Genomic DNA, 11301 nt, shown 5'->3' on the forward strand with positions numbered 1-11301 from the left:
TGTCCCCAGCTCTCCGCCTGCAGGTCCTTATGAAGGTGGATATCGTCTATGAGAAGGAAATGCTCTACGTCTACGTGCTGAGTGGCATCGGAGGGCTCTTGGTGCTGCTGGTGATTTTCGCCGTTCTCTATAAGGTGGGAGCTTCTGGGAGCCACGGGCCTGCCTTAGACAGCCAAGCTGAGGAAAAGGGTTTCGCAGGAGTCAGGGCAGAGACTGTCAAGATCCAGGACCGTTAAAGATCAAGGTGGCCTCGGCCCACTCCCTCCTTCCACAGATAAGGCTCATGAAGCCCCAAGAGCAAACAAGACTTCCCCCCTATCCCTCCACCAGGTGCTGGCAGAACCAGGACTGGGTACCCAGGGAAGGAGGGGGCGCCCACGACTCAAGGGCCGGGCCCTGGGACACAGAGAGACATACCACAAACATGGTCCCTGCCTTTGGGACACTCACAGTCTAATGGTGGAGACAGGCGCACTGTGGGGGCTCACAGTCTAATGGTGGAGACAGGTACACTGTGGGGGCTCACAGTCTAATGGTGGAGACTGGAGCACTGGAGAGGGGAGCTCCCAATCTAATGGCAGAGACAGGCACACACATGATAAGGGCTCCACTCAAAGGCCTGTACGCTGGAACTTCACTTAGGCTGGGGGAGTCTGGGAAGACCTCCCAGGAGAGGAGGCGTTTGAGTTGGGATTTGAAGGAGTCGCCAGATGAAGAATGCCGGAGGACAGATGTTCCATAAGAAACCCTCAAATCCTCCAGAAAAGCACAGAAAATCAGTTTCTTCTTGTTGCATTCCCCCAGGGTCGTCATTAACAACCATTTGGTTTCTGTTCTTCCAGGTTCTAATTTTGTTGTTTAAATATGTGTATACGTGTGAGCATGAGAGAGGCAGAGGGAAAAAGTCAGCGTCTGTGTATATAGGTAGAAAACATAAAAGGGGGGCGCTTGGGTGGCCCAGTCAGTTAAGCCGCTGCCTCTGGTTCAAGTCATAATCCCGGGGTCCTGGGATCGAGCCCCGCTCAGCGGGGAGTCTGCTTCTCCCTCTCCCTCTGCTATTGCTCCCCCTGCTTGCGTGCTCTCTCTCTGTCTCAAATAAATAAATAAAATCTAAAAAAACAGAAAAGAAAAGAAAACGTAAATGGAAGGATCCCATATAAACTGCTCAGGAGCTTGGGTTTCCCACCGAGTATTCTGTGCTGCTGTCTCTCCGCGAGAGCACGCTCACATCCACCTCTTGCTCTGTAACCTGCGCTGGTTTGCCACTGTCCAGATGCCCCGCCTTTTCTTTAATAAGATCCCCACTGATCAACATTTAGATTATTTGTAATTTCTACCTATTTTTTTAAAGATCATTCATTTATTTACTTGAGAGCGAGCTGGGCGAGGGAGAGCACAAGCAGGGGGCGGGGGGGCAGAGGGAGAGGGAGAAGCAGACACCCTCTGAGCAGGGACACCCCCAACCCTGACTCGGGCTCCATCCCACGACCCCGGGATCATGCCCCGAGCCAGACGCTTCATGGACTGAGCCAGGCAGGTGCCCCTAATATCCACCTGTTTTAAACAGTGACCGAAAAAGGCTCTTGGCTCCCACATCTTTGCGCACTTGTCCAAAAGCTCTTTAGAATTAGTTGCTGGAGCTGGAATGGCTGAGCCAAAGAACATACATGTTTTGGGGAAAAAAGAATATGTATGTTCTGAGCTTTCAACAGAGAGTACGGGACCCGCACTAAGCGCTATGGGAGCGCAGGCCCTTCTGTTAGTGTTACTGGATATTGTCAACCTGCCTGCCCCAAATATTGGTCCAGGACACTTTGACGAGCCTGAAGAATGAACTGTTGAGCGTTCAGCTTCTCGGCATGTTGTCAGGAAGCCGGTGTGGCAGACGCCTCGCCCCAGCCCTGGAGCGGGTACCATGTGTGACTCATGACCATGGGGGCCCTTTCATGTTTTGCGAGGCCGACGGGCCCAGAGTGTTCCATGGTCCTTGTGCTAACTCCGGTTTTGTTTTCCTGCAGTTTGGCTTCTTCAAACGGAACCTGAAGGAGAGGATGGAGGCTACTGCGGAAGCTTCCAACGGAATCCCTGGAGAAGCCTCTGACCAGCCAGAGTCCATGGAAGAGGCTGGGGACCCGGGCTGCCTGGAGCCCCTCCACGAGGAGGAAGCACAGGACGGAGGTGGCAAAGACTGAGGCCCAGGCCCGACGCAGAGCGCCCAGGACTGGACTCGGGAAGCCTGGGGTCCCTCTGCCTCGACCTGTGTCTCGCTGTGTGTCTTCGGGCAAGTCACTGCCCCCACCCAGGTCTCGGTGTCGCTGTTTTAACACAGAGCTCCCTCCTGGCTGCCTGCTCTGCGGGCTCCTGGTCAGGGTCCATGAGCGATGGCCGGGCAGGCCACAGAGGGCAGGCCTTGTCCTGAGCAGCTGGCTCTGGCTTCCCCCGGTTCTTCTTAGTACCCTCCCCCAGAAGAGGATATCCAATCTAAATCTGGAAGAACTGTCATCTCAGGACCTAGCGACCCGGCCCTCACACCCACCTGCTCTTGGATGTCCCCAGAGGCCTCAGACTCCCAGAACCTTCAGTTTCCTGCCTGGACTCCAGTCAGCTTTCCGTCTGCTGCCAGAGAGCAAACCTGATCTGTGTCACTACAGTGCTTCTACAAACCCCTGGCTCTGGGGCTGGACACTGGCTTCCTTACCATGCCTTCCAGAACCTGCAGAATATCTCTAACATGCCAGGGTTGCCTTCCTGGCCTCCTCCGGAGACTCCCCGCCTCCCTTCCTGAGCTCCAGTTACACCTGCCTTCCTCAGGAGCCAAGCTCCTTCCTGTCTCACTTGCCTTCACCCAGACTGTTCCTTCTGCCTGCAACATTCCTCCCTAGCCCTTTCCCTGGCTCTCAGTCAGCCTTCGGCTCTCAGCTCCGGGAGAATGGCCTCAGGGTAGCCCCTTGCCCCCCACCCCACAAGGGTGTTCTCCTTTCCCCTATTACACAAGCTTCCTTTCGCCTGCACTCTCCCTCATAGCGCAGCTCATGTTTGCTACTTAATGTTCCTCTCTCAAATCCAGCCATGGACTCCATGGGGGTAAGGACCATACCGGTCATGTTCACCTTGGAGATGTCACAGAGCCAGACACAGTAGGCGGCTGCCACAATTTCAGCGACCTAGTGAGGGTGCCTGTGAGAGGATTGAGAAAACGTTTGGGTGAGCTCGTGACATCTTCCCCCACTTCAAGACTCGGTCTTCCCCGGGCTCCTGTCCCCTTGCTCCAACCCCCCCACCCCCACCCCAGATGCCTCATGACCCATCTCGGCCACCACTGGGAGGCTATGAGCTCAAGGCAGAGTCTGTCCATCTGGCTCCCGGCACCAAGCACAGTGCCTGCCTCTGTTTACCCAGTAAATGTGAAAATCCATCCAATTTTGTGATGTTTTTATGCTGGTCCCCCATTTCAGCCTGGCTCAAGGAAATGAATATTTCCTTCTCAACCTTTTCTCTAAATGGGACCCAAACGGCTGTTTCCTCTCTCTCTCTCTCTCTCTCTTTTTTTTCTTTTCTTGTTATGACAACGCTCAGAGACTGATCTGCAGGAGGCACTGACAACTCATTAAGGTGTGAGAGCACACCCTTCCTGGTCTTTTTAAAAACAACAATAACAATTGGTGGGGCTTGATCCTGAGGCCCCCATCTTTAGGAGGGGGTGCGGTCCTGCTCCTCGATGCTGCCCTCTTGTGGTCAGTAGAACCCCCAGGAAGGGGGTGGTTTTAGGGGTAGAAATGGGGTAATTCTCAGCCCAGCTCTCTGGGTCCAGCACTGGACGCTGAGAAGCAACCTATGGTCTCCCAAGCAGTGACCTTTGATGGCTGCCTTCTGCCTACAGGGGAGTAAACGAACATTCTCAAGCCTGGCACACAAGGCCCAGAACAGTATTTCAAAGCCTGCTGGCCTCTTCAACCTCATCAACCCCCTTCTGGTCCAGCACCCAGGGAACCATGGGGCTGGCTCTTAAGGAAGACCTCAGGAATGAAGAAGTGAGGCCCATTTTCCCAGAGAGAAGGGGAAAGAATGTTCTAAAGGGCAGGAATATCACAGAAATGCTAAAAGTACGCAGTTATCTGTAGGTTTCTGAAATTCTGTTGGCTCCTATGGATTCATGCAGTATTTCTTGAAAGATCTGTGTCAGGGCCTGTTCTGTGTCCCAAGGGCACGGTAATGAACATGACAGACAAGTCCCTGCCCCCAGGAAGCATCACCCCAGTGGGAAAGCAGAGTGAAAAGGTAGAAATGTGATTCCAGGTGTCGAGGAGGCTGTGAAGAGGGTAAAGCAAGATAGCAGGTTGGAGAGGGATTGGGAGGGTCCTCTCACATTGGTGATGCTCTGTGACACACACACAAAGTGTGAATATTTTCATCAGGGATGGGAGCAAAATAGCACAGAAAATCTGGGAGGTTCGTTTCAGGAACCTACCCTCGTCCTGCCCAGGAGTCTATATCCCGACTCGCTTAACAGCCCCCGTCCTCAAATACCTATGTGTCCTTCCCCGCCTGTGTCTTTGCAAATGCTCTACCCCTTTCCACCCTGTCCAGGTCCACCACCCCCTTCTATCCTTTAAAATCTTCCTACTTCAAAGCACTTCCAAGCTTTTCTCATCCCCTCAGCTCCTAGACAAAATGATCCATTTCATCTTCACTTAATACCCCATCAGAACATAGGACACTGACTGTGTGGGCTCCTCTCTCGAGACTGGGAGGTTCTAGAAGGCAGGATTCAGTCTTTGCTCACTTGTGTTACCAACACTGGCCCCTCATCAGGGCTGGCAACAGAAAAGATGTCCAAATAAGTGTTTGATTCGGTGGCCTTCACATGTTTTGGGTTTAGGACCCCTTTATACTCTGAAAAATTAAAGATCTCCAGAGTTTTTGTTTATATGGGTTATACCTCGTGGTGTTTATCCAATTCGAAATTAAAATGGAGAAAAACGTAAAACATATGGACACCCAAACCCACATGATCCACAAGCAGTCAGAATGATGACATATGTTCTCATAGGCCATGTAGCCTCTAGAAAACACCATCCCCGTGGCACAAAGTGAAAAAGGAACACCTTAGTATCGCTGGGAAATAGTCAAAACTAATCAGCCAGCTGGAGTCCAGGCTCTGCTGCTTCGAAGCTGTGCCCTGTGGGGCTGTCACTTACCCTCTCTGGGACTCGTTTCTTTATCTGTAAAATGGGAATAATTGTCTATCGCTCAGAGCTGTCCTGAACATGATGTAACACTTGCGAATGGTCTGGAACTTTTGGAAGCACACCTGTGCTTGATAAAGGTGAGGAATAGAAAAAAAAAAAAGGTGAGGAATAGAAGTGGTTTATTGTGGGGATGTCTAGGCGGCTCAGTTGGTTGAGCATCTGCCTTCGGTTCAGGGTCCTGGGATCAAGGCTCCTTGCTCAGTGGGGTGCCTGCTTCTCCCTCTGCCTGCCACTCCCCCTGCTTGTGATATCTCTATCTCTCCCTGACAAATAAACAAAATTATTTATTATTTATTATTTATTTATTTCTATTTTATTTATTTATTTTATTTTATTATTATTTATATTTTTATTTTATTTTATTTATTAATTTTTTGAAAAAGTAGTTTAGTTGGGCAGGACAGTGCTGTCAAAGCAGCACATCAGACTGCAAGTCAAAAGACCTGGCACTGGTTTTTCACCGTGACCTTGAGAAAGATGTGTGCCCTTCTTGGGCTTGACCTTGAGAAAGATGCATGCCCTTCTTGGGCTTGCTCTACCTGGGATCTGGAGGACCTCAGGAGCTGTTATGTGGAAGAAGGGTGTGTCAGCTGAGCAGCTGAGCCCCGCCCCCCACCCCCCACAACCTGCTTTAAATACCAAGGTTCCTAAGTAGCAAACAGGCAACTTCATCAATGAAACACTCTAGGCTGTGCCTGGGGCCTCCCGGCTTTCAGTGGCCTTCAAACAAGTTTGGGAGCTGGGAAAAAAAGTCACCTCCAAACTATGAAAATTAAATTGTATAATTGAAATAAATGTTAAAGTAAATGTAATATGTCGGTAGTCAAATACATTTCTATTTAACATTTGTAGTTCCATACATGAACTATATTAAATTTGGAGTATTTTAATATTTGAAATTACATGCAGTAGGGTACCTATACAAGAATGTGCATAAAGTTTACACAGATCTTTAAAAGACCAAGATATTTTACTTGAAAAATAATGTTCTACTTCCAAAAATAATTAAAACTTAAAAAAAAAAAAACACCAAACACAGGGCGCCTGGGTGGCTCAGTGGTTTAAGCCTCTGGCTTTGGCTCAGGTCATGATCTCAGGGTCCTGGGATCCAGCCCCGAGTGGGGCTCTCTGCTCAGCAGGGAGCCTGCTTCTCTCTCTCTCTGCCTGCCTCTCTTCCTGCTTGTGATCTCTCTCTCTGTCAAAAAAAAAATAAAATCTTTAAAAAAAAAAAAAAGGCACCACCAAACACAACCAAACTGTGTTGATCTGTGTGATTTCTTTTTTTTTTTTTTTCAAGATTTTATATATTTGTCAGAGAGAGTGCACACGAGCAGGGGGAATGGCAGGCAGAGGGAGAAGCAGACTCCCAGCTGAGCAGATAGCCCGATGCAGGACTTGATCCCAGGACCCTGAGATCATGACCTAAGCAGAAGGCAGACCCTTAACTGACAGAGCCACCCAGGCGCCCCAAACTATGTGACTTCTAAGGCTCCTTTCAGAGCTTGCAGAACATAAGAGGCTAGACAGAAACATCCTTAGAGGGGTGCCTGGGTGCCTCAGTGGGTTAAAGCCTCTGCCTTCGGCTCAGGTCATGATCCCAGGGTCCTAGGATCAAGCTAGGGCTCTGCTCAGCAGGGAGCCTGCTTCCCCCCTCTCTCTACCTGCCTCTCTGCCTACTTGTGATCTCTGTCAAATAAATAAATAAAATCTTAAGAAAGAAAGAAAGAAAGAAAGAAAAAGAAAGAAAGAAAGAAAGAAAGAAAGAAAGAAAGAAAGATCCTTAGAGAAGTTATTTGCTCTTGGCAAGTTATAAGGCCCTGAGGATGGGTGTGGGCCTGGGGGTGACTCAAGGATTTGAGGCCCAAGAGCCTTTGTAGAGCCCTGATTCGCCTCTGCCTATGTGGCCGAGTCGCTGGGACTGATGGAGCCAGGCAGATGTGGTCAGAATGTCTCACCTGCCTTCTGTCCACGGAGTGACTTTAAGCAGGTCAGTTATCCCTGAAATGGAATGAAAAAATCTTTGCAGGGCCGTTGGGCCCTTGTAGGCATTCATCTGAAGATGCTCCCGGCAGCTGGGTGATTCCCCTAGGTGTGGCCTGTCCTACTCAACCAAGGTCAAGGCAGACCACACCCCAGGATCCCACAGATTCACTGCAGGTTCCAACTCCCCATTCCTTCCTGAGGGCCACGTATTAGGAGGGATGAGACTCATATAGGAAAGAAAATCAGGATAAAAGTGGGGTGGGAGCAGGGTGATACCAATAGGCCCAGGGGTCCTAAAAAAGAGGCAGAGGTGTGGCAAATCAGGCCCAGCTTGATGGGTGGATCTTAAAGGCTAGAGTCCTCTGATCCTCTCACTGGGTCCCCCGTGTGCCCCCTACAGGTGGGGCCGGGACTCCAGGCACTCTCTGTGGTTCTGGTCATTCAGGGTCTGCATGACGGGAGGACTAGAGGTTCTGGCTGGGGAGGCGAGAGGAGGATGGCACAGCTAGGTGCTGGGAGCCAAAAAGATGGAGCACAGGCTCTATGCCTGGCTATGAGAACAGGGTCTGTTCTCTGGACCAGGACACACCCTGTTTGGTAAAAGGGATATCCCACAAAGTCAAAAGCTTTCTCACACTTCCTACAATGACCTCCCTCTGTGTTTGTGCCGGCTTCAAAGCAGGAGACAAAACTTGGGGATGTATGGGCAGGTTGTGTCTCCTGAGCATCAGATTTTAAGATTCCAGGGAAACTTGGAACATAAAAGCACTTCCTAGACAGGTCCCTAGGGCTTTACCAGCTCTGTGTAGTTATTATCACTGAGTGTCTCCCACTGCCCAGGGCACTGCCCATGTACACATTTTAAGGACAAGTCTCTTTTATCACATAAAGGTTTTTATTGAACTCAAATTCAGGGGCTCCAAAGCCTGAGGAAGACAAGGGAGGCTGGGGTTTGCACTGAGGCAGGAGCCCCCACCCAGGGCCCAATTCCCCACCCCACCTACCCTCACCCCTTCCTGACTCAATGAGGGTCTCAGTAGCTACCAATCTAAGCTACCCCACTCTAATTAAGTAACCCTCCCCCCTCCCCTCCCACCCCCGCCTAGCGCTTTGCCAAGCCAGGCACCTACCAAGGGCCAAGCTGCTGCTGAAGGCCAGATCTCTGCTGACCTCTTTTCTGGATCTCTCCCAGAACCTCCCACTGCCTGCTTGGCCTCTCTCCAACCCCTCTTCAGAGCCCATTTGCCAGAAGTCTCCAGGGCATGTACCTTCCTCCACCCCGGCCCTCAGCTCCTCCATCCTCCCCCAGCATTTCCACTATTCCCTCTAACAATTTCTCTAGCTCCCCGGCCCCTTCTCCTCCGCCCACCGCCTCCCCACCCCACCCCAGGCAGGGCCCCAGGTCAGCGGCGGCCAGCTGCATGGGTCCGCTGGTGGCGGATGAGGTCGGAGCTCTGCGAAAAGGCCTTTCCACAGTCATCGCACTTGTAGGGCCGCTCCCCGCTGTGGACCCGGTGATGCTGGAGCAGCGTGGAGGAGCGGCAAAAGCCCTTGCCACACACGGCGCACCTGTAGGGCCGCTCGCCCGTGTGGGAACGCTGGTGCTGAATCAGCGTGGAGGAGCGGTTGAAGGTCTTGCCGCAGTCGGGGCAGCTGTAGGTGCGGCCTGGCAGGTGGGTGCGGGCATGGATGGCCAGCACCGAACTCTGGCCAAAGCGCTTGCCGCACTCCGGGCACTTGAAGGGCTTCTCTCGGGCGTGGCTGCGGGCGTGGGGGATGAGAGCCGAGCGCTGGGAGAAGCTCTTGCCGCAGATGCCACAGCTGAAGGGCCTTTGCCCCGTGTGCACCCTCTGGTGACTACGCAGGGAAGAGTTCTGGCTGTAGCACTTGCCGCACTCGGGGCAGCTGTAGGGCCGCTCGTGGCTATGGGTGCGCTGGTGCCGCAGGAGGTAGGAGCTGTCGCCGAAGGCCTTGCCACAGTGCGGGCACTTGTAGGGCTTCTGACCAGAGTGGGTGCGCTGGTGGCGAAGCAGGTAAGAGCTGTCGGCGAAGGCCTTGCCACAACGGGGACACTTGTAGGGCCGCTCGCCCGTGTGGGTGCGCTGGTGTTTGATGAGGTCAGAGCTCTGGGAGAAGGCCTTGCTACAGACCTCACATTTATAGGGCTTCTCACCCGTATGGATGCGCTGGTGTTGGATCAGGGTGGAGCCCCGCCCGAAGCTCTTCCCGCAGATGCCACAGATATTGGGCCGAGGGCCCTGCCCACCCCTGGCCCGGCCACCCCGCCGGCCTGGGCCCCGAAGGGACCCTGTCAGGCCCAGGGGATTCTGGAGCATCTCGAACTGTGGTGTGGCCAGCAGGGTCCCTGTGGGCATCTCAAAAGGTGGCCCTAGGGGTAGGCCCCCTGTGGGCTGCTCCCCAAACCCCTGGGTGAAGGAGTCCAAGGGGTGGCCTCCCAAGGGGATGCTCAAGGGGTTCTTTTCCTCGGGATTCAGAAGCACCTCAGCACCTTCCTGGAATTTGGAACTTTGAGCTTCAAATTCAGGGCTTTGGGTTTTGAACTCGGGATTCTGGGGTTCAAATCCCGGGCTCTGGGATTCATATGCGGGGCTCTGGGGTTCATACCCAGGGCTCTTGGGTTCATACCCAGGGCTCCGGGGTTCATATCCAGGGCTTTTGGGGTCATACCCAGGGCTTTGGGGCTCATATCTAGGACTTTGGGTTTCAAACTCAGGGCTCTGAGAACCTGATTCAGGGCTTCTGGGTGCAAATTCAGGGCTTGGGGGCACAAACCCAGGGCTTCGGGACTCAAATCCTGGGCTTTCAGGCTCAAACCTGGGGCTCTGGTGTTCAAACTCAGGGCTTTGTGGCTCAAACCCAGGGCTCTGGGGTTCAAGCCCAAAGGGTATCTCTTCGACCTCATAGTCCCCACTGCCTTCTTGTTGAGACATTTCTTCTTCCTCATTCTCACTCATGTTGCCTGCAGGATCAGAGAATTACAGAAAATCCAGGTAGTGTGGGGCCTGGAAGGTCATTTGGTCCCACCACTAGTTGCCACAAACGTCTCCCTTTCCTCCAGCAGGGTCGCTAGCCCTTGAGCAGGTGCTGAAATTCCCACCTCCCCCTCCGCGGACCCAGGACGTCCAGTCCCCGCCCCCGCTTCCTCCAAGTCCCAGGTGTCCCCCCCCCCCCCCCCCCCCCCCCCCCGGCTCCCAACGGCCCACAGCCCCCTCTCCCGCTCCCGTTCCCAGGCACGCTCCTCGGAAAGGCGCTCTCTCCCTCACCTTTGAGAGACCCTTCGGGGCTCCCCAGTTCGTCGGGGCTTTGCACATCCCCGGGCTCCAGGCCCCACGGCGACGCTTCCCGTTCCATCCCCGCCGGCTCCCAGTGCGGCGGCGGCGGCGATGGCGGACGATCCTACGATCAGGCCTGAGTCCCCTGAGACCCGGGCCCTCGCCGCTCGCCTGCTCAGCGCCGCCCAGGGGACCCGGCTGCCCAGCCCGGGCCCCTGAGGCCGGACGTCTTGACCCTGGGCCTCTCTGGCCGGCCGGGCCCCTCCCCTACCCGCGGCCCCGCCCCCACCCCCAAGGTCTCGCCTTGCCCTGGGGCCCTCCAAGGCCCCCGTGCGTCGTGGCCTCAGTGGTGAGGGTCTTCACGACTCGCCCTGCCGCCCCCGAATGCCGCTCCCCGCCCGCGACCCCGCCGTCTGGCCCCCCAGCCCCGGCTGGGCTGCGGCTGTCCGACCCCCTCCCCCCTTCCCCCCCAGCACAGGAAGTGTCCGTCCGAGGCCAGTTTCCCCCGCTGGCTCGCGCCACGGCCTCTCTAGGAGCGGCTGGAGGTGGAAACTCGTTGGCATTAACCCTGGGCTGGATGGCCCCGGCTTTGAGGTGGGGGATGACGAAGAGCCCTGCAGCCAGCGGGAAAAGCTGGGGTGGTTAGTGTGCTCTTTCCTAGGTCTCCGTCCGTCCAGGAGCCTATCTATCCGTCACCCGGGCCCTGCATCCGTCAGTGCCTGTGGCCAAGGGCGAGGCGACAAGCGAGACCAAGGTCAGCACGAAGGAGCGACGCT

The 11301-nt window shown here is 54.2% G+C and overlaps 2 protein-coding genes across 6 annotated transcripts in view; one reads left to right on the forward strand and one right to left on the reverse strand.

Annotated features, from left to right (window-relative positions):
- Positions 1-4927, forward strand: part of LOC111162178 (integrin subunit alpha L) — a 39314-nt gene extending 34387 nt beyond the window's left edge. For all 5 annotated transcript variants that reach the window (XM_022526388.1, XM_022526389.1, XM_022526390.1 and 2 more), the window contains 2 exons: positions 24-134; positions 2019-4927. In XM_022526388.1, the coding sequence (XP_022382096.1) occupies positions 24-134; positions 2019-2192 (285 nt within the window). In that variant the 3' untranslated portion in view covers positions 2193-4927. The remainder of the gene's footprint in view (positions 1-23; positions 135-2018) is intronic.
- Positions 4928-8117: 3190 nt separating this feature from the next.
- LOC111162291 (zinc finger protein 768) lies at positions 8118-10983 on the reverse strand. The gene is made up of 2 exons (XM_022526596.1): positions 10517-10983; positions 8118-10212 (listed from the first exon to the last, which is right to left on the reverse strand). The coding sequence occupies exons 1-2, from the start codon at positions 10602-10604 to the stop codon at positions 8636-8638; spliced, it is 1665 nt and encodes a 554-aa protein (XP_022382304.1). The 5' UTR covers positions 10605-10983; the 3' UTR covers positions 8118-8635.
- Between the last annotated feature and the right edge of the window lie 318 nt (positions 10984-11301).

This window comes from Enhydra lutris, unplaced genomic scaffold (genome assembly GCF_002288905.1).
Source record: "Enhydra lutris kenyoni isolate GAN:26980312 unplaced genomic scaffold, ASM228890v2 scaffoldscaffold90, whole genome shotgun sequence".
Lineage (NCBI taxonomy): Eukaryota > Metazoa > Chordata > Mammalia > Carnivora > Mustelidae > Enhydra > Enhydra lutris.